The 22,729-nt window shown below is 49.9% G+C and overlaps 2 protein-coding genes across 2 annotated transcripts; one reads left to right on the top strand and one right to left on the bottom strand.

Moving 5' to 3' along the window:
- The first annotated feature begins 1,887 nt into the window (after window positions 1-1,887).
- Nutm1 (NUT midline carcinoma family member 1) lies at window positions 1,888-13,141 on the top strand. Its single transcript, XM_032903874.1, has 7 exons — window positions 1,888-2,007; window positions 4,389-5,094; window positions 7,301-7,429; window positions 9,301-9,440; window positions 9,879-10,153; window positions 10,427-10,543; window positions 10,951-13,141. The coding sequence occupies exons 1-7, from the start codon at window positions 1,992-1,994 to the stop codon at window positions 12,922-12,924; spliced, it is 3,357 nt and encodes a 1,118-aa protein (XP_032759765.1). The 5' UTR covers window positions 1,888-1,991; the 3' UTR covers window positions 12,925-13,141.
- A 631-nt stretch (window positions 13,142-13,772) lies between these two features.
- Window positions 13,773-21,922, bottom strand: Lpcat4 (lysophosphatidylcholine acyltransferase 4). Its single transcript, XM_032903875.1, has 14 exons — window positions 21,292-21,922; window positions 19,734-19,876; window positions 19,192-19,412; window positions 18,734-18,846; window positions 18,564-18,624; window positions 18,252-18,310; window positions 18,041-18,075; window positions 17,304-17,358; window positions 17,130-17,212; window positions 16,766-16,891; window positions 16,475-16,607; window positions 15,207-15,305; window positions 14,673-14,829; window positions 13,773-14,386 (listed from the first exon to the last, which is right to left on the bottom strand). Exons 1-14 carry the CDS (start codon window positions 21,403-21,405, stop codon window positions 14,217-14,219), a joined length of 1,569 nt encoding a protein of 522 aa, XP_032759766.1. The 5' UTR covers window positions 21,406-21,922; the 3' UTR covers window positions 13,773-14,216.
- Window positions 21,923-22,729: the final 807 nt, after the last annotated feature.

Here is a 22,729-nt window from a genome sequence, read left to right as displayed (position 1 = left end):
ATCGCAAAATGATCATCGCAGCACTATTGATAGGGGCAAAAATAAAGTAGCATACTAAATTTGTAGCCAGAAAAACCGTAAAGTTTTTTTTTTTTTAAAGTAATGAATATAAACGGTTTGCCTGCAGTTGCATGAGATGCATTAAAAAAAAAAAAAACAGGATGCTTAACCGGTGCTCCCAGAAGTCTGGAGGCTGAAGCGGAAGGACCCTTAACATCCAAGAGGTCCAAGAGACCCTGTCTTAAACCGAGAAACAAACAAAATGTGTGTGTGTGTGTGTGTGTGTGTGTGTGTGTGTGTGTGTGTGTGTGTGTGTGTGTGTGTGTGTGTGTGTTTGAGGTGTGTGTGTGTGTGTGTGGTCGATATTTTGCAGGGGGGGGAATGTACAACAAACAGTTAATATTGGTATCTTTTGCATAGCCTGGGTTTTTTGTTTAGGTTTTGATGTTATTGTTGTCGACTGTTTCTCTCTCTCTCTCTCTCTCTCTCTCTCTCTCTCTCTCTCTCTCTCTCTCTCTCTCTCTCACACACACACACACACACACACACACACACACACTGAATTTTAGTTGTTTTCACCTTCCCATCTGCCTTTCTAAACCTCCTTGGACTCCCCCCTCAAAACTTTTCTTAGTCTGACTTTTGGGTCATGCGAATGTATTAATTTAAAATTTAAAAAGTAATTTAACAAGAAAACTTTATGGTAATCTTAAGGCAGGGGTTGTGCAAGAGACTAAGGTCAGAGAGTCTTAGATTTCAGCCTAGGCTATATAGCCAGACTGTCTCAAAAATCCAAAAGGAATTGGAGAAGTGGCTCAGTGTTTAAGGATGCTTGACTCTCTTGCAGAGGACCCATTTTAGGTGCCAGCACCCACATGGCAACTCCTAACTGGTTCCAACTCCAGTTCTAGAAGCTCTGACTCCCTCTTCTGGCTTCTGCAGGTTCCAGGCATTAACCCAGCTGCACAGTCATAAATTCAGGCAAACATTCATACACATAAAACAAAACTACATAAACCCTTTAGAAACTATTAAAGATTATTTATTTTTCTTTTTTAAAGGTGAAGGTCTTTAATACCAGTTCTGAGGAGGTAGAGGTGGCCAGATCTTTGTTGAGTTTCTAGCCAGCTAGGGCTGAAGAGTGAGATCCTGTCTCAAAAATAATCAATTAATTAAAATCTTTTTTAGTGTAGTAAGTTTTTTCAGCAAATGGAAAAAAGGCCGTGGCTCCAATGGATTTCAGAACTCTTGTGGCTGGACTGTTTGGGTATTACAGAGAGTTTTTTTTTTTTTCAGAGAGTCCCACTTTGTAGCCCAGACTTTTCTCAAACTCTTACTTCCCAAGTCCTAGGATTACAAGTGTCTGTCGGCTTCTCAGGAAGGTGGCGCTCACCCCACAGCAGTTGAACATTCTGGATCATCTGAGATACTTCAATGTCAAGCATTTAGTTTATAGTTTTTAATCTTCAAGTATACAAACTGTGCACTCTGAATTTGGCTCAGAAAATAGAGTCATCAGTGAAGCAAGCCGAAGGTCCACCACCATTCAGTTATTAATGGTAATCCAGCTTCAGAACTGGAGAAAGGGCAGGGCTCAGATTAGATTGTGTCGTTGAAGAATAGAAGAGTAAGAAGCCAACAGTGAAAACTGCAGTGTAATGCTGGGAATCTGAGAGACGATGGACAAACTGTCCTAAAAGAGGACACCCAGCAATCATGCTATCAAATTCACTGAGGGATTTTCTAATTTTTGCTTACTTACTAAAACCCACCGAGTAAAATCTCCCCATTTTTCACTACACAATATCCTTTCCCCTCCCCCACTACAGAATGCCTGAGTCCAAGATTCTAATTCTGTTTTGACCCAGTCTTTAGCTTACCTTCCTTGGATATCATCTGTTGGAGCTAGGTCATTGCCTGGATCCTGGACCCAACTGTTTCATTCTGGAGCCATCCAGACCGCCATTGTTGGTGTACCTAAACCCTGGGTTATGGCATCAGATGGAAGTAAGACGAGGGGTGGTGGAGTGCGGGGTATCTGCCACCTGGGGTGTCACCTAGGGACAAATCATAGGTCAACCTATAGGGATTTGAGGAATTAAACCCCACACAGGCATTAGGGAGCCCAGGGAAATAGATCTTTACCATCAAGAATGGGGTAAAGCATCCTTGGAAATGAACCAAAGTCTGTCAGAAGTCCACACTGAATATTGGGACTGGGTACCAATTACCAGTTTGATTCCCAGGAAGAGGGACCGCTTTAACATGCTTGGGGTGGAAACAGAGGTTTATGTTTTAGTATAAGTGGTGTTGCCATGGTTTCAAGGGAAGAGCCATAATCCGTGTCTTTTGACCTGCTCTAGGACTTCACCATGGGAAGAAGGCAGGGCCAACTCTCTTGATCGCTCCAGGAAGGATGGAGCAGTGGGATTGGGCCAGGCCGATTAATTAGCCTTACTCAGAAAGCTAAAACTCAGTGGGGTTATTCATTTATGAGCCAGTGAACAGCGCTAGAAATTTTGTAAAAGTTTTTGTTCCCAGAGCGTGATGGCTCCTTCTAGCCCCAAGGGTGCTACTTGTCAGTTCAAGCACCAGGCTTTTTTTCTCTTTGTTTTTTCTTTCATTGTAATTTATTATGCATCTGTCTGGAAGTTGGGAAGTCTAGGTTAAGTTTCCATCTAATTAGTGTTCTGGAGAGGGTCTTCCATAGACTTCCGTTTCTGAGCACGTGTGTTCTCTCTGTCTCAGCGTTCTGTGAGCCAAATCTACAGCACCCATTTTACTTTTTAGTTTGAGGCAAGGTCTCGCTAAGTTTCTCAGTCTGCCCTTGGACTCCCTCTGTAACCTAGGCTGACTTTGAACTTGTCATCGTCATCCAGAGTGGTTGTATTTATAGGCCTGCATTTTTTTTAGAGGAAAGTTTTTTTTTTTTAAGATTTATTTTTTAATTTCATGTATGCGGCTACACTGTCGCTGTCTTCAGACACACCAGAAGAAGGCATTGGATGCTCATTACAGATGGTTGTGAGCCACCATGTGGTTGCTGGGAACTGAACTCAGGACCTCTGGAAGAGCAGTCAGTGCTCTTAACCTCTGAGCCATCTCTCCAGCCCCCTGCATTTATTTTTTTTTTAAGTAACTGTATTAATTATTTTGTTTGTTTAGGGGTAGTCTTTCTTGCTTTTCAGATAGAGGAGATAGGCCATCTCAGCGACAGACAGTGAAATGCTCGGTTTTCCTACCTATTGAGGAGCTCAGACCTTAGGAATAGTTTCACTGTGTTCAGAACTTGCTGGTATTAGTCCGATTCTATTTCATGTCTCCTTTATGGTCAGTAAGTGGAAGCTGAGTGGTACTGGTTTGTCAGTGGCATACTTTTTTTCTTTTTTTAAGAAAAAAAAGGGGGAAGTATTGAATGAAATTAGACCAGTTTGTCTCTGTTTTTATCATTAAAAGTCATGTGGGATACGGGCAGGCCTTTTTAATGAAGGGTGCTTATCACCCCCCTCTGCCTGACCAGTGTCCACATAGCTGGTCCCTAGCAGGAGCTATGCTCTAGGTTTCTTTCTTCCTTAGCTCCAGCCCAGCGCTTCATTCTTTGTGATCCACACAAAGTCCACAGAAAGTCTGTGCTGCCAAATTTCAACTCATCCATGGTTGAAACTGAAAGTACTGGAAATCTCCCTCCCTCCAAGGTTCTTCCGTCTCTCCACAGTGACATTTCGGGGAACCAAGAATCTAGGCTGACCTTTTTCTGTCCTGGAAATTGTGCTTCTGTGGCTAGTGACAGGAGCCATAGAGCGGTTGGGATCAGGTGGCTTCCTTGTCCTGTGGAATAGGTAGGGTTAGTAGAGATCCATGCATTTCGAGTGGGACTGTTTTTGGAGAAATGAGCTTCATGAGTCCTGGGGTCATTGAGCCTGTTCATAAACTGCATCTTCTGTTATTTGAGGAGATTATTAGGAGAAAGAGGTACAGGAAAAGGAGGAGAGGGATGGGCCAGTGTTTGTGAAACCACCTCCTTCTCGGGGGGTCTCATGAATGCTTCTCAAGAGCCAGGAATTTCCCCTGCACTCAGTGTGCTTGCAGACTGCTTTTCCTGTTTCTCATTTTCTTGATCTGCCTATGGAACTGGCAGGGAAGGTCTTCGGGAGTGTTATGAGAGACGCTCTTACAGGCAGGGATGGTGCCTCTTTGAAAGGGAGCAACTTCTCTAACCTACTAGCTCAGGGGTAAAGGACTACTTGAGAGGCAATTGCAAATATACCCATCCATGTCCCTTCCTTCACATGTTGAGTCATTGCTCTAACCCCCTAGGGACTTAAAGGAAGTCAAATGGCCTAACTTCTCGTCTTCTTCCTACTCCCTTCTCTTCTTTGTCTCAACAGCCTCTCCATTACCAGGACCAGATATGGCCATGAAACCTGGTACTGGCCTGTCCCCTTTCAGTACACTTCCCTTTGCCCCACCTCCTCCCATTCCACCAGACCAATCCCTCTGGGAGCCATCACCACAGCCCCCTATACCGCCTGTCTTCTCTCCAGGCAATCCTCTGCTCCTTTCTGCCTTCCCCAGCCCATTGTTGGTGACAGGAGAAGGAGGCCCTGGCCCCAGTGTGGCTGGAACTGGCCAAGTCATTGTCAAAGTCAAGACAGATGTGGGGCCAGCTGAGTCCTCTCAAACTCAGAACCTTATAGTTACTCAGACGGCCCTAAACTGGATTCACTCAGGTGCTCCCTGTGGGAGCCAGGAGGGGCCTCCTCCTCGCTATGTGACAGCCTCTAATGTGAAGACCATCCTGCCTGCCGTGGCTGTTGGAGTGAGCCAGGAGGGCCCTGCAGGACTTCCCCTGCAGGTACTACCACCAGCTGCCCAGCTGGCTCCCATTGTGCCCCTGGAAAAGCCCTGGCCAGGAACACAAGCAACAACCATGGAAGGAGGTCCTGTGGCTGTTCGGAAGCCCTCTCAAGGTGACCTTGCCTATGCTTCCAAGGGCGTTTATGAGAATTATCGTCGCTGGCAGCGCTACAAAGTCTTGGCCCGGACTCACCTATCCCAGAGTCCTGATGCAGAAGCTCTTTCCTGCTTTCTTATGTAAGTGGGGGTGGGGGTGGGATATCCAAGGTTGACTATTTTTTCCCCTAGGGCTTTTAGAGAGGACTCTAGGGTAGATGCAGTAGTTTTGGCTACTCCAGAATTTTTTTTTTTTAAAGATTTATTTATTTTTTTTATGTGAGTACACTGTCACTCCCTTCAGACACACCAGAAGAGGGCGTCAGATCCCATTAGAGATGGTTGTGAGCCACCATGTGGTTGCTAGGAATTGGACTCAGAATTCTTGAAGGCAGTTGTGAGAGTGAGAAGACACTGTTAAGAGAATGAAAAACAGTGCTACGTTCTTCCTGGCTTATAAGGAGTGTTCAGGTACCGTTTCTCAAAGAAGGCCTACGACTTTGTGAAGTCAGGCAAGCATTTTATGGTAATCCCGAGAAGACTGAGAGACTTCCTGTCATAAAACAGGAAGCAGAAGTTGACATGTAGGTCCCTGACTCCAAATGTCAGGGCCCTGCCTGCCTGCCCTCTGACACTGAGATGAGGTGGGCTGGGCCCTGACTCGGTCCTGTGGGAATGAGGAAGATGGCATTGGGTCGGGCAAAGACCTTAGTGTGTGTGAACTCCGTCTGCTCAGGAGTCGAGGAGAAACGGGGAGAGGGGAGGCACAGCTGGCTCCATATATACTAGGGGCACAGCTGGCTCCATATATACTAGGGGCACAGCTGGCTCCATATATACTAGGGGCACAGCTGGCTCCATATATACTAGGGGCACAGCTGGCTCCATATATACTAGGGGCACAGCTGGCTCCATATATACTAGGGGCACAGCTGGCTCCATATATACTAGGGGCACAGCTGGCTCCGTATATACTAGGGGCACAGCTGGCTCCGTATATACTAGGGGCACAGCTGGCTCCATATATACTAAGGGCACAGCTGGCTCCATATATACTAGGGGCACAGCTGGCTCCATATATACTAGGGGCACAGCTGGCTCCATATATACTAGGGGCACAGCTGGCTCTATATATACTAGGTGTGCGATCCAGAGCAGGCCATTTAACACCTTTGCCCTCAGGTCCTCATCACAAAAGGGGGTAATTATACCTATCTCCAAGGGTTGATCAGAAGATTAATGGTGCTTGGCAAAGTGCCTGGCATAGAAAATGAATCATTCAAATGGTCATTCTTTTATTAATACTATAAAAAGGCAACCTGAAAGAGGAAGGGAGCCCACAAAAGGCCAAAGTATCCCTCCTTTAGGTTATGTGCATGTTAAGCCAAGATGCCTGGAGTTACAGGCTGTCTTTTTTGTTTATATATTAGTTATTAGTCATCTGGGAAATTTTCTCTACTTCCCAACCAGACTGGGTAGCTCTCAGCTGAGACACCGCCCCCCCCAATCTCTCTCCCAGACTTTGAAAAAAAAAATGCATACTCCCTTCCTGGTGGGTGGGAGAGCTTCTTTGTTTGGACTTTGGATCAACGATCAGGAGGCATTCCTAAAGTCCTCCGTAAACACCACCTTACTGAGTTCCTGGTTTCTTGAGATGGTTCTTGAGTTCTCTTTTAAGACCTGGTGACACAATTTTTAAATCTGGAACCAGTATGAGCTCTCGTGGTTTGCATACGACTCATCCCCTTTTGTTTCTGGCCAACTCCTCCTCTCCACAATTCCATGCCGTGGACAGGATCTTCTGCTAGGCATGATCAAGACTTACAACAGCCATCCGGGAAGCTGATTCAATGCTCAGTTCTGGGATCCTGGCTTCTAAATCCCATGGTTATAGCAAGCTTTCCTGGGTGGTTCGGATACTCAGTAATGTTTAAGGACTTAAAGAGAAGCCAGGCAGGCTAAAATGAAGTCCTTGCTTTAGTCTGCACACTTGATTTCCACAGTGGAATTTTCTATTTGAAAATTCATGATGGTGGGGTTGGGGATTTAGCTCAGTGGTAGAGCTTGCCTCAGCAAACGGAAGGCCCAGGGTTCAGTCCCCAGCTCCGAAAAAAAAAAAAAAAAAAAAAAAAAAAAAGAAAAACGAAAAGAAAATCCATGATGGAATTCTGGGGAGATTTGCACCTCTCAGTGGGAAGGGCGGCAAGAGTGAGGGGAGGCTATGGAGATCTTATTAAAATGGGACATCCTAGATTTGGTGAGAGACGGGGCTATGGACTGAGGTGGGGGCATCAGAACAGGTGCAGGGCACACTTTTACATTGTGTCTGACCTAATGGGGGTTTTAGCCCAGTGCTTCGTTCCCTGGCCCGGCTGAAGCCTACTATGACCCTGGAGGAGGGACTGCCGAGGGCTCTGCAGGAATGGGAGCGTACCAGCAACTTTGACCGGATGATCTTTTATGAGATGGCAGAGAAGTGAGTTTGATGAACCCTCATTCACCCTGCAGGGGTTGGGGAGTGGTCGAATGTAGGGGTAGCAGAGACAGGCAGGTGTATGTGTGTGTGTGTTGGGGGAGAGAGGAGGGTAATCGGAGCTTCAGCAAGATGGCTCAGCGGGTACCACAAGCCTGTACCTGGGTTTGATCTTCAGGATTCACGTGGAGGAAGGAGAGAAGGGACTCCTAGAAGCTGTTCTCTGAGGTCTACACATGCACATTGTACGCATCCATGTGTACACATACATACATACATACATACATACATACATACATACATACATACGTACATACATACATACAAATAAGTGGAATAAACTTTGAAGTAGAATAGTGTAACAGGAGGAGGGCTGTAGGCCAGATGAGGGTCTCCTGGACCCATCTTGCTTCTACCACCTAAGCTGTCTGTTCTTGAAAGCTTCCCTGCCTCCAGGTCTTGGATCTATATATGGCTTTCATATTGAAGGTGTTAGCATAGGTTTGAACCCAGGGCCTCTAAAAACCCCTCACTGAGAGAACCTTACCATGAAGGCTCTTTGGCTCACTGGACAACAAGTGGCTAATGATCTGGAACTTGACAAGCACTTTTCCTTTCATGGTTTGTTTTGCTTTTGTTTTTAAAAATAGCACAGAAAACTCGTTTTCCCCCATTTCCAGGGAGGGACCAACTCTGGAAGAGGTTGGCCAGAAGAAACAGGGTCCTGGATACCCAGAGTGGTCTCCTGACTCTTCATTCCCCATTTCTACAGCACAGCCGTGTCCAAACACAGGAAATTTGGCTGGCTGTGATGTTGTGGGTCATCACGCATGGCCCTAAGGCTGTCGTGGGAGTATCATTGGAGGCCAGGAGTTCAAAGCCAGCCTGGCAACATAGTGAGAATCCTTATCACAGTAACTGAGGAAAGAATCATTTCCTCCAAATGTATCTTTTTTTTTTCTCCCCCTGAATCTGAACCCTCAGCTTCCTAGGTTTACCCTTGAGGACCTGTTCTAACCTTTGCACTCTGATACGCTCTGCTTCAGAAATTCTGCCATCATTTTCAGTTGTAGAAAGGGACAGATGAGGCCATCAGGAGCAACCCTTTAGAGTGTACCTCCAGGTTACACGGGCCACTTACATGAATTAGTATTTAATTGATCAGGGCACTGGGTGAGGTTGATATGGCACAGAAGTAGAGGGTATGCTGTACATCACCAGTTTTTTTAGTTAGCTTCCTGAGTAACCACCGAAGGTGAAGAGACAATAGAATAGCATTTCCCAGAACTGTCATTAGGCTACAACCTACCCGTGAGCAGCTTCCCCTGGCCGTCCCAACTTCAACAGGATTTAGCCAAAATGAGGGTGCTTGGTTTCCTGGCCACGTGTGGATGCTGCCTGGTGTCTGTGTTACTGATGGGCTGGATTCTCCTTCTCACCACAGTCTGTATGCTTTTTATTTAAATGCTAATAATTAATTTTATGTGCACTGGTATTTTGCCTGCGTGTATGTCTGTGTGACAGATTTTAGAGTTACAGACAACTGGGAGCTGCCATGGGGGTGCAGGGATTTGAAGCACTGAGCCATCTCTCTAGCCCTGCCCGTTCCTTCTTTTATTTATTTATTTATTTATTTATTTATTTATTTATTTATTTTTTATTTTTTTCTTTATTAACTTGAGTATTTCTTATTTACATTTCAAATGTTATTCCCTTTCCCGGTTTCCGGGCCAACATCCCCCTAACCCCTCCCCCTCCCCCTCTTTATGGGTGTTCCCCTCCCCCTCCTCCCCCCCTTACCGCCCTCCCCCCCACAATCATGTTCACTGGGGGTTCAGTCTTAGCACCGCTTGTTCCTTTTTCCCCCTCTGCAGGTTCATGGAGTTTGAGGCTGAGGAGGAAACACAGATACAGAATGCACAGTTGATGAATGGCTCCCCGGGTCTGTCCCCTATAGCTCCTTTGAAACTTGATCCTCCAGGGCCCATGGTCCCTGAGTCTTGCCAGCAGCCAGGTAAGGCTACTCACAAAGCAGATGAGGGTTAGGAAAGGCCCTATTTTTGCTGCTGTCTTTCCTGGAAGTGGCACTGGATAAGCCAAACAATGCCCCACAGGGAACTGGGATCTTGGCTCCTTTTGTTTGGATTAGCTACTGACCTTGGCCACGTACACGAACTACTCTCTCACCTAGGTGGTGCACGAGCCCTATATTTTATCAGCCTAAGACATGGGGTTGATCAGGTGGTTTCTTGGAATATCAAAGTGTGTGGATTTAGCCTTTAGAAAGATTTCTAACAGTGTTCTTTCTCATACCCTCCAACTTTTATGTTTTCTCCCTCAAAAGCTTGATCCTATTCTGGAACCATTTCCTGAACCCAAATTTCTTCTCTTCCAAGTATCACTGGGAAGTAGATACCAAAGCATCTTTCCCACTCTCTATCCCTGCCCTCAGTGTACATTCCGAAGAAGGCAGCCTCTAAGACACGGGCTCCCCGTCGGCGGCAACGCAAACCCCAAAGGCCTCCAGTTCCTGAGGCACCCAAAGAGATCCCACCTGAAGCTGTGCAAGAATATATTGACATCATGGACGGGTTGATGGGGAACAATGTGGACACTGGGAAGACAGAGGAGGAAGAGGGGCAGCAGGAAGATGCAGGGATGTATCCCGATCCAAGTCTTCTGAGCTACATTGATGAACTATGTTCTCAGGAGGTCTTTGTCTCCAAGGTGAGCTAGGTCTACATGGCTAATTTCTAATAAATATTTAGGGGCTCAGCACTAGGGGGCATCAGCTCTCTGGGGTTCTGCATATGGCAGAAGCCTCCATTCTACAATCTGGAAATAGGTATACATGTGGTGGCTGATGGTAAGGACCACCACCAATTTCTATAGCACATACCAGGGTGAAAGTGGAAGCATCGGTCTCATAGCTTTGTCTCTAGAGCATCTGGGTTTACAGAGTACTTCTCAGTGAGATTTACACCACTCTCTGTTCCCCAGGTGGAGGCGGTCATTCACCCTCAATTTCTGGCAGATCTGCTGTCCCCAGAAGAGCAGAGAGATCCTTTGGCTTTAATTGAGGAGCTAGAGCAAGAAGAAGGACTTACTCTTGCCCAGGTAAAGTTGGGAGGCAGAGAACACCGGGCAAAGGAGCTTGGCTGATTTTGTATAACCCTTTGGTATCCTCAGAGTGTTTTTAGAGGATTTAGGGTTGGGCTCTGGGTCATATGAGGGCACAGAAATCAGCATTTGAATAACACAAGGACAATCTCCCACAGTGCACAGAAGTGTTATGCCTTCGGTCTAGAACAAGTAGGTAGGGGAGTATGTGAACAGTTTACGGACGAGGAGAGGCTCACAGCAGAGGCAGGGAGCTCTAAAACAGAAAGAGCTACAGTATCTATCTTTGATACCCTCACTTAAAACACTTGCTTTTCTCCCCACACTATCTACCATCTCCTATCACCCACTCAGCCACCTCTTCTAACCATGTATAGAACTGGCATTTGTCCATTCCCTTCCAGCTGGTCCAAAAACGACTCCTGGCCCTGGAGGAGGAAGACGCACAGGCGCCTCCGAGTTGCAGCGGAGCTCAGTCAGACTCGAGTCCTTCTGTTTCTGATGAGGATGAAGATGGGGGTCAAAGGCGTCGACCCTCGCCTGGGCTTCAGGGGGCTGCGGGTATTGTTCGAATTGGAAAATCTGCTTCTCCAGGCAAGCAGGCAAGGGAAATGCATGGTGGGCAGGAACAAACACTAGGTGGTCCAAGGGGGGTTCACAAGGATGGAAATAGTCTGCCATCCCCTAGCAGCTGGGACCTGCAACTAGAACACACAGCTTCCCAGGGAATGCAAGTACCCTTGGGTATGGAGAGAAAAGGCTCTGGGAAGGCTATAAAACAGCTACCTGCAACTCAGGATGGCCACCCAGGAGGTACAGGGTCATCTGGGCACTACCCAGTAGCAGACAGGAATCCAGAGGTTATACCTTTTTGTTGGCAAGAGGATCCCCAACACCTGAGAGCCTCCAATTTGGATGTTGGACATATAGAGCCAGTTCCTCTGCAGGGACTTGGGTTAGAAAAACAGGCTTTGGTGTTGCAGATAGGACAGCAGATTGGGGGAGCTGGGATGCTTACTAAAGGAAGAGAACCACCTTCAGTGGTTCCCCAGAAGGGCTCTTCAAGAGCCATGTGGGGAGATGACAGAGGTCCTGATGTGGTTCAGAGTTACGGTCAGAACCATTCCCCCGGAGCAGCTGGCAACCTAGACGTGGTTTCTCTCAGCCCAGGACTGTGGCTGAGCGGTGACATGGAGGCTGTAGGCTTAGAGTTTCCCTTACAAATCGAAAATGTTACAGATAGCATCCGGGATGAAGCATGTAAAAGGGAGGACCAGGCCCCGGGTTCTAGACACAGTGCCTCTCCAGGTACTAGAAAAAACAAAGTGCCCAAGGATGTGGGAAACAGCATGATTCCCTGTGGAGGCACAGATAAAACAGCTGTCCCAGAAATGAGAAAGTCCTGCAGCTTGCCGGGACCTTTGATGGCCAGTGGTCCAGGTTTGAGGTCCAAAGAAAAGCAAGAGCGGAGCCCTGAGACCACACAGAATCCCAGTGACCTGTGGGCTGAGGCTTGTTCCCCACTGCTGCAAACACCTGACCCTTCCACACTGGGGTCTTCCAAAGACACCCTGGTACCCACGTGCCAAGGCACTCTTCTCATTGTTGGGACCCAGGATGCCTCCTCTTTCCCCGAGGCTAGCCAAAAGGCAGACAGCAGGGGTAATCTACTTTTTCCTCTGTTGGAAAACATAGAACAGGTCAAATTACTAGATGTTAGAAATGACAGTGTCCCCCAACCAGGGGTCTGCAAGGACTCCTGCTCATCAAATTTTAATTCTTTTAACCCCCAAGGAGAGTGCAGGGAAGACACTGTTTCCTCCAAACCCACTGACCTTGTTCCTTTACAAGGCAACCGGGAGTCTTATACACGTGAGACAACCAAATCGACATCTGGCCAGGGCCAGGGCAGAACTTCCCCAAGGTGGGGAACCAGGGAGGCTTTGGTTCTGAGAGAAATCCCTGTTAGAGAAACACGCACCTCAGCCGATAGAGCCAAAGGAAGTGAGACAGAGAAGGAGGAAGATGAAGAACTCTCCAACTTCTCCTACCTTTTGGCTTCAAAACTTAACCTCTCTTCAGGAGGGCTTCCCCTTAGTACTCGTCATGCCCCTAGAGGTCAGGGAATCGTGAGAACATCCCGCCATTCTGCTGAAGTAGATGACCTCGGCCAGCCTTCACCCCCTCCCAAGCCTGGGAAGCAAGCCCTAGTTGGGAGTCCAGCTCCTGTTGTAGAGAGACCAGGGCAAGCCGCTCAGCTTAGTTCTGGGCAGAAACCCCTTGCTCTGGGAGTGGCACAGCTCCCACAGCCTCGTAATAAAAGGCGGCGTGACGGTTTTGTCACCAGCAAAAGGAAGAAACGACGTCGTAGCCAGTAGGAAGCAAAGGGCCACCCTGCTCCACCTAGCAGCACCCAAAGGTGGGTGTCCCAGAGTCTATTTTACTGCTGCTGCTCCCCAGTGGAAAAGCAACCTCAGCCCAGTGCTGCTTTTGTTGTTGTGCTAGAAGTTGGAGAGCCTGGGGCAGGTCAGCCTGGCTATGAAGGCAAAGTTTGGCTTTGGGAAGCTAAATGGAAAAATAAAGATTGTTTTTTGTTGGAAAAGGCTATGTGCTCTTCTGTGTGAGCGTCCCGGCTGTGACATACAGCAAAGCATGGTAGCGAAGGTAGTAGGTTCTGTGGACCCACTGACCATGCTGCTAGCCTTCTCTTGGTTCCCTGTAGTATTTAGCCAAGAACCACTTTCATGACCAGACAGATAGGTTCCAAAGCAGGAGTCCCATAAGGTTCACTCCCTCTTCCCAAGACTGAACCTGATATTGACAGCCTACCATCTGCCTCCTTTAAGTCTACAGGGGCATTGGGGGGATTCTTTCTGTAGGTCAGATTTCCTACATCTAATTTATGTATTTGTGTCAAGACATGTAGCACCTTGGGTGCTAGGATAGTAAGGTCTCGAGCGATGGGGGTGGGGACCTTTGCTTCCTTTATGGGCTGGACAGGAAGGACTTTCATATTCCTCAGCTCGTGCTACTGTAGGGGAAGCACCGTGTGGTTGATGTGACCTGGAGGAAGCTCACTTTCCGACACAGGTCTCTGCCCTGAGTATGGGCGATGGAGTAAACTCTCAGTGGGACTGTTAAATATGGAGTGGTAGGAAGCTATATTTTCATCTTTAATGAGGACGGAACGAGAGGGAACAGGCTCAAAAAGAGGCTCATGAAGAAGTCAATTAAGATGTGCATATTTAGTAGGTGGTAACAGGAGGGGCAGATACAAAAATCACTGTATGATTTCCACAGAGTTAACATCCCAGGTCCATTTGTGAATGAGAGAATTCAGGTATGGCCAAGACGAATCTTTAGAGTTTTTTGGAAATTCCAATGGAAATCTGGCAACCAACCATTCATCTCTTTCCTTCACAACTAATGATTCCACCCTCGGGACCAAGCTTCAGGCTTTTTTTTTAATAGATATATATTTATATTTATATATAAAATAGTCTTTTACAAAAGACCCCACCAAACGGAAAATTAAAATAAACTTAAAAAAAAAATGACCAAAAGAATCAAACAGGAGCAGAGGTGGGGTTGAGGCATAGGGTAGGCCTCTGGCGCTGTCCTGAGAGCAGGGCTGGGTTTGAGCTGAGGAAAGAGTGGGAGGCTGAGGCGCTCAGTCACCCTTCTGCTTGGGGGCCTGCACGGTCCCGTTGGCCAGGGCAGTGGGGCTGGATGAGGCATTTGGTATCTGGGAGGTGCTTCGAGGCTTGTGTGGGGGGCGTAGGTAGGCGCTGAAAAGCTTGCTGTACAGAGGGTCATGGAGAGAGAAGTTCTGGAATTGACCTGGACGGGAAGAGTGGGAAATGGAAAAATTACACCACCTGAGAGTGAGGGGAGGGGCACCCCGCCCTTCTCTTTCCTCAGAACCTAGCCCCTCTAGTCTGTTTACCTTCTCCAGTACAGCTTGACATCCCTTTCCTCACTTGCCCAGTTCCCACCCGCCTTGCCTCCTCTCGGAGGTTCTGATCCCTGACATTGGCCGCTAGCCCTGTCTCGGCCAGCTCAGTGCTCAGATCGTATCCTGGTGCTGATGGTGCCCCCAGTGCCCGCACAGAAGGCGGTGACTCACAGAGGGAGAGGCCCTGGCTGCATCCAGGCCGGCACAGCTCGGCATGCAAAGTCATGGCAGCAGGGCGGGGTGAACCCAGCAACAGGTGCAGGATGGTGCTGAAGCCATCTTTGTACAGCAGACGGTCAGGTTCTTCTGCCTGCTCTTCAGCAAAGAGCTGAGGGGGTGGGAAGACAGAGACGGAGACAGAGAGATGCCCCTCAGGTTCTCTCCTTCAGACAGGGCCTCACATTACCCAGGAAGATGACCTGATGCACTCCTCTATTTCCAAGAGTGCTGCATGTAAGCCTTCTTGGATCTCTACTACCTGCTCTTTCAGGGCAAGTGGAAAACACCTCGCTTCTGCCTTCTCCTTCCCAGGTAGGCCTGGGTGGGAGATTCTGGACACGGGCACTTTTAAGTAATGTGGCACTGGGGAGGGCCCTGAGCTTGTTTTATTGAGAGCTAACTGGAGCAGTGTGACACACTGCCCTCCTGGGATGGAGCTGTGGGGTGACGCATCTCAGCAGCTCCCCCACGGTCCCTCAAAGGTACCTCAAAGGCCAGGCGAGTCAGCTCCTCCAGGCTCCTGCCCCCATCCAGGGCTGCTAGTGCCAGGGCCACATTCCGGAAGTCCACCAAACCCTTGGCATCCTGGAGGGTGAAAAATCAGAGCAATGTGGGGACAGGACATCGTCCTCCTGCACTCTGGGCTCGGGCTTCTCTTCAGTAGGCTTAGAAATGAGGCCTGTGACCACTCTGCTCAGCACTGACCAGCACACTCCCCAGGACTCCTGTGACTTCGCAGACCATACAGTCCTTCCACTATCGCTTACTGCCATAAGCCATCGGGTGACCAAGCCATGGGGCGACCAAGCCCTCCCACAGAGCTCTAGGAATGTCAGGGGACCCTCCATTCTGATACACCACAAGGGAGCAATCCTGGTTTCCAACCCAGACAAACTGGTTTTCCTTTGACTCAGCCCATGTGGGAGAACTGGTCCAGACTGGGGGCCACTGGCCTAACTTTTATTTTTTTTAATATTAAAAATCTAAGCAGGATAGATGCCATGTCTATAGGGGACAAGATGGGGATGGTCTTCCTCAATTGAAGAAATCCACACAGCTCAAAACTTAAAAATTTTAATTACTTTAAAACTTTTAGAAGGGTCTAACTGTATCACCTAGGCTGGTCTTAAACTTATGATCCTTTCTTTGCCTTGTTCCCCCTGAATGTTGAGGATGTTGAGACCCATAGCCTGTGTCTTATTAGCACAGAAAGGGCCCTGTGAATGGTATAAAGAGTACCTGTCTAGTATAAAAAGCTGAGTGTATTCCTAATACAGACAAAACAATAACTAGAGTTATAATTTGATAGGATACTTAGGTCTATTTCTGGAAATAGTTCGCTAAAAATAATCATTAGGACGTTTGCATATGCTTGGCCCAGGAGTGGCACTATTAGAAGGTGTAGCCTTGTTGGAAGAAGTGTGTCACTGTGGGGGTGGGCTTGGAGACCCTCCTGCTAGTTGCCTGAGGGTGCTCAGTCAGTTCCTGGCTTCCTTTGGTGAAGATGTAGAACTCAGCTCCTCCTGCACTATGCCTGCCTGGATGCTGCCATGCTCCTGCCTTGATGATAATGGACTGAACCTCTGAACCTGTAAGCCAGCCCCAGTTAAATGTTGTCCTTATAAGACTTGCATTGGTCACGGTGTCTGTTCACAGCAGTAAAACCTTAACGAAGACAGATACCATCCCTGAATCTTGAGCTTCTTGGCTTGGATGGCAAGCTGTCCGTTTTGCCCTGGATTCTAATTCATTACCTGCTGGAAGTAGCTGAAGGCACCAGCCACTGTCTGGGGATCCGAGAGCTGGAGCTGCTGGGCAAACGCCTCTTGGCTGATCATTCGACTCCGGCCTGGCTCTGCCCCCATGTCCACAAAGCCAGGGGACAGCCTACAACGGAAGCATTGACAGCAGGGTTGACTTACTTTCTGTCTGGATATGCACAACCCCAGCACCAGGTTCTCAGCATGCCCAGGCTCAGCTGCTGTCCCCTGAACCCTGTACTGAGGACTGAATGCAGCACAGCCCTCACCTTCAAGGTAACTTACCCGGCCTTCTGTAGCACCTTTCCCAGCTCCCAGAGCTGCGGTTCCAATGCTACCTTCAGCTGGCCCACCACAATCACAGGTAAGCTCCCTACGAACTCACATTCAGTAGCCGGAATGCCCAGGGCCCTTGAGGACAAAGGAGGATGGAGATCAGGAGGAGGCAGCAGGAGACGTTAGACCCTGCTAGACTGGCAAAGTACCCTTTATCTTCTTCTCTCCTCGGTCTCGGCTGTCTCTCAGTCCTGCCCCGCTATCCCTTATCTTTGCCTCAAAGCCTCCTGCACCTCCTCGTGGTTCCTCTGCTCAGCAGAACTGCTCCAGGAAATACTTCGTGGAATAGCAGGAAATAACTTTTAATACTCACTGTGCCATGACTCGCTGGACGTTGTTGGCATAAAGGGTGGGGTCCTTACTCTCCTCTGGGCTGGGCTGATAGACGGGGAGGAACTGAAACACAGACACAGCTCTCGTCGGGGCCTGAAAGCACACATGGTTACTACTCTATTTTTTCCCATTCCACTGAGGAGGGAGTTCATACCTCTACATCCACGATGCTGCAGGGCTGAGAGGCCGTGAGCCAGAGGACTTTGAGTCTAAGAGAAGAGAGATGGGGTTTATCACTGTTTAACTAGGAGCTGCCTCCCATAGCTAAACAAGGCAGTGGGACGTCCTCTCAGTGATACGAAAAATGGGACCCCTAGCTCTAGTTAGTCAGGAGGCTGTGAGAAGGGCCAGGAAGGTGATAGGCAGGTCAAAAACTGCAGGAAACACGCCAGGGAGCAAGAGCGGCAGGCAAGGAGAAGTCTGGGTACTGAGGCAAAGAGAAGACGTATTCCTAGTGGTATGGGCTCTCTAGAAGGGACCACGGAGTTGAGAACCACCTCCAACTCCCCAACCCCCTCCAAACCCACAAACAAGAAACAGAGGACAGTAAATACGGAACTGTAATTACAGCAGGAGTGTCTTAGGTGGGAGGCTTAGAAACAGTGCCAAGTAATACGGAGAGGTCAGAGGGCAATCTCCTCCAGAGTTCTCTAACTCTCATGGTAGGTCATTTTATCTCTTTTAGGAACTGCAGCAGAAATGCTCTGGTGGACCTGAACCCCCAACCCTTAACCCCCTAACACTAGAACTCACACTCCAGGGACCCCCCCCCCTTTACCCCTCTAACACTAGCACTCACACTCCAGGGCCCACCCCCCTTTTACCCCTCTAACACTAGCACTCACACTCCAGGGCCCACCCCCCTTTTACCCCTCTAACACTAGCACTCACACGCCAGGGCCCCTCCACGCCCAGCTGGTGGTGTCCTATGGGAAAAGCAGAAGGAGGGCGGAATGTTACTCCTCTCTCTGGAAACCGGCCAATCTCCTTTAGCAGACTCCAACCTCACCTCACGCTTCACCCCAGATGCAGTGTCCACTCACATCCACTTAAGAGGGATTCATGCTCCCCGCTGCCACCCCCTCCTCCCACTGAGACTCACCAGACTGTTGGGGTATCGGATGAGGACAGGCTGCACGGGCACCCCAGCGATGAAGGCTCCTAAATCCCGTTTCCACCCCCACCCCCCAAGGCAGAAGTTAGTACACGGGGAGGCATGGGGGTCTGGGACAAACCCCAAATGCCATGTGGCTTTGCCCTAAGAATTTTCTCTCTGACTCACCTTGTCAGGGAGGTAGGAGGCTTCCCTGTCACCGTTACCCTCCCCTCTACTGTGTGAGTTACTCCCCCCTCCACCCCAAAGCTGGAGCTGCTCCTCCCCCACGGCCTCACCGCCCACTATCCTTTTACTCACCTGGTTTGAACTTCAGCAGAGCCTTCTTGTTGGAACAGGTGCCTTCAGGAAAAAATAGTACCTGGGTGAAAAACAAAACAAAAACAAAAAACCCAAAGCACAGAGTGAAGTGGGGAGGAAAGAGCAACCGTTCAGCTCGGGAGGCAGAGCTTCCAAAGATCTTTACCCACCTGAGGCCACTTGCCTCCCGAGGTCGCCCGCCTTCTGACCTCCTCAACCACTCTGCGCCGAGAGGCTGGGTCATGCCGGGATACTAGGATGGCTTGATTAAATCGAAGAAGGGCTGGGCCGGGGAAGGTTAGAAGGAGGAGTCACTTGGTTCTGACCCCCTGAGGCACTGACATCTGGCAGCTTCAATTTCCTCAACAGTGTTAGGTATTTCGACAATCCATTTATTGCTACAATCTATTCACTGTAGGCTGTCTTTCTAGCACCTCGTCTCTGGCCCCAGTCCTGAGAGTCTAGAGATCAGTTGACAGAGTGAATGGTGTTCATTTACATTCTTCTGCCAACACACAGGTACCCTGTCCTGACTTTTCTCTCTACACTGGAAGCCAGTGTTTCCGTTTCTGACTTTTTGGGCCCTGGGGTTGCCATCCCTCCCCTATACCTTCTTGAATTCTCTCACCTCCGATGACAGGCACAGAAAGATTCTCAGCTCGGGATACAACCTTGGGCAGGTCACAGGGTAGCAGAACAATTGGGTCAAAGAAAGTTGAGTGGGGGGCAGCAACCAGGACAGGGGCTTCAAGACGAGAGGCCCTTTGACCCCGAACACGGATCCGAAGGAAGCCAAGCAGGAAAAATAGCAGGCGGCTCAGACCAAGAACGCCGTTGTGGCATACAGTCCTGCCGGGGTGAGGCTGGGAGTCAGTGGAGGAGGGAATCCGATTCTTAATCCACCCTGGCCCCATCCAGAAGCCCGGGAAAGCAGGATACCCCTCTTTCCCCCTCAATACACGTTGGCCATAGAGTTGAAGTAGTCTGGACATGTCACTTAGAAATGACCTAAGGACCACATCTAGGCTTGGCTGATAGCTCATGTAACGATTCCAGACCCTGGGGTGTGTGTGTGTGTATGTGTGTTGGGGTTGGGGGGGAAGTTGGGGGTGTGGTGGAGTGGAGCATCTAACGGGTGAGAAATGGTCTCAGCAGCTGGGTCCCACTTACTTCCTCCATCCTGTAATTGGTTCCTGAAGCTGCTCCTCAGTGAGACCTGCTACTTGGAGCCATGCGAAGGGCCAGAGGAGAAAGAGGACAATAAAAGCTAGAAGTACTCGGATTGGGGCCAGCAGTACCCCCAGGAGGCAGAACTGCAGAAGGGCAGGAGAAAATGTCCCTTAGGGCTGGGAAAGGCTTGCTCATTCCACAGCAACCTTCTCCTCCAAGGGCTGACCCAGGGGCAAACAGCTAACACCTTGTAGGTGACAGGGTAGAGGCACAGGAATCCCAGTGGGATGAAGATGCTCGTGAGGCTGGGAGGACAAAGGATCAATACCACTAGGTGCCTTGTTCTCTCACCTTCGGGTGACCCCCTCCCCCTACAAAGGTTACGGTCCTAAATGCATCTAGTATTTGGAATGGATGATAAGGTTTAAAGAGTGGGGAGGTGGTGGGTCACGCATTTAATTCCAGCACTCAGGAGGTAGAAACTGGTGGATCTCTGAGAGTTCCAGGCCAGTCTGGTCTATAGAACAAGTTCTAGGACAGCCAGGGCTACACAGAGAAACCTTATGCCCCCCTCCCCAACCCCCATCCCAGAAAAGGAAAAAAGAAAAGAGGATTTAATGAGAAAATGCAGGGAAAGTGTCCAGCCCTGTGTTTGATGTAGGTTAGAGACAGTTCTTCCCCCAACATCCCATCCCATTCCATAAATAGCTCCTATGTCAAACAAACCCGGTGCAAGGCTTTCAACACTTTGGGCCCAAGGAGCAGATGGCTGGAAACACAGAGATCCACTTTTCAAACCTCAGGTCAATCAATCCCTAGCCTAGTACTGCAGAACTGCAATCCTTAGGTAACATTCAGTCCTATTCCGCAAGGTAAGGGTTGCCAAGTGCCAGGGTGACTCCAGAGGCTTCCTTAGGATTGAGCAGGTAAATAAACCTAGCCTCCGGGGGCCGGCCTCACGGGAGGTGATCACAACAGAAACCTTGGACACTTCCTCCCCACACCTTCTGGCTACCCTAGGGTGGTGCGTCCCTCTACTTCCTGTAGCTAACCCCACTCCCAGCCTCCCAGCCCCCACCAGTAGGTGCTGCAGTGAAGGGGGGTGGTGGCGGAAAGAGGAGGTGTTGGAAGGGCACAAGGACGCAGTCTCTGGGTCCAAACCGTTTAAGTCGAAGCCCCGGATCGCTGAGCACGCCCCTGCCCCCACCCTGGGCTTCCCGTAGCCTCCAGCTCCATCCTAGCCCGTCAACCTCCGTAGGATGTAATCCGCATTCCCCAGTGTCCTCCATCTCTCCTATCCTTGGGTCCCCTTCACTCCTCCCTCCTCTCCTACTCGTTTCTTCCTCACTTGAGAGTCTATAGCCTAAGCTCGAGTCCTCACCAAGGCTCCTCGCCTACCCACCCCCAGCCGCCCCCACGTGCGCGCCCCCTAACTCCCTCCCCACAAGCTTCTCATCCGCCTCCTCTGGCATCCCTTTGCCCATCTCAGTCACTGCTCCTAACCACCCGGTCTCCCCATCCCAACCAGTCTTCCACACGTCCCCTGCCCACACCTTACCTTAACCCTCTGGAGGCCGGAGAGGTGTAACTCATGCACGAACGGGTTTGGAGAGGCAGAGGACCCAGAGGTGGGATCGAGGGGGGTCCAGGCCCCAGAACTTCCCTGGCTCATGGTGGGAGAAGGTAGAGCGAGGGCCGCGGCACCCCCGCTCCCGGCCCGGGCCCCGCTCCCGGTCCGGCTCTGCAGAGCAGCACCACTCGTGCGGCAGTGGCAGCGGCAGCGCTCTGGTCCCAGCCCCGCCTGGTGCCGGCCGAGGGGCGGAGAGCGGCGGCGCCGCCCGGGCCGCTCGCGTTGTCAGGGCGCCGGCCGCGGGGCGGGGCTTGCGGCTCTCCGGCGTCCCCGCTCAGTCGCGTTCTCCGCGGCCCCTCGCGCCATTCGGAGTGCGGCGCCCCGAGGACCTGGCTGCCCCTTTCCGAGGGTCTCAGGCTGGGAGCAGGACAGAGAAGTGGGCGCGCAAGCGAGCGCCCTGGTCACCTTCCGGATGCTGCGGCCACCCTGCGAGCGCAGACTGGGTGGAGCCCCGTGTCAAGACAGGTTGCGGAGGCCCGCAGCTGCGGAAGGAGGCTGGGCGCCTCTGTTCCCGCCGCTCCTCGGCCCCAATTTCCCCGTCTCCCGGACGGACCACCGCTTTCCTTCCCGGTCGGCGTGCCGCCATAGTGGAGCCCGCGCCCTCTCGCGGCCGTACTGCGCGTCGCAGCTCGGCGTCCGCGCGTGCCGGGCTGCGTGGGCCACCGTCACCCGCGCGCGCTCGCATCCCTCGAAGCTTAGCTGGTGTACGCCCCCCAGTTCCGCAAAACCCGGCTCGGGAGAGGTAGTAATCTCAGTTTCTCTATTGATCTTCCTGTTGAATATGGAGGTCACAAAAGTTCCAGTCACCTGCAAGCCCCTAATGCCCTAAAAAAAAAAAAAAAACAAAACAAACAAACAAAAAAAAAAACCACTGTACAGCAGCCTAACTGATGGAACACAGGGGAATTGAGTGGACTTTGAAACCCATAGCTACTAACACTATCAAATATATAGTGCATAGGGAAGGAGGTAAAAGCCTTTGTTTATGAAAATAAGCTGTGTTCAGTTCACCTTGTCTTCCCTCTGCCTGCTAAAAGGTAAATGAATAGATGATGAAGCAAGAAAACAAGGGGAAAGAAGTCAGAACTAAGGATGTTAGGTCCCCAAATAATGCCTTCCTGAGTTCTGCGTTTACTCGGGATGTTTTTGGAGACCAGGATGAGAGTGACAAGGGCTCACAAGTTCAGAAAATCTCTCTCTCTCTCTCTCTCTCTCTCTCTCTCTCTCTCTCTCTCTGTGTGTGTGTGTGTGTGTGTGTGTGTGTGTGTGTGTGTGTGTGTGTGTAGGTCGTAGGACAACTCGGATGTTCTCTTTTTCTACTTTTTGGGTCTCAAGATTCAAACTCAGGTCATCAGATTTGGTGACA

Source organism: Rattus rattus, chromosome 5 (genome assembly GCF_011064425.1).
Source record: "Rattus rattus isolate New Zealand chromosome 5, Rrattus_CSIRO_v1, whole genome shotgun sequence".
Taxonomy (NCBI): domain Eukaryota; kingdom Metazoa; phylum Chordata; class Mammalia; order Rodentia; family Muridae; genus Rattus; species Rattus rattus.
This window is presented reverse-complemented; position numbering and strand designations above follow the sequence as displayed.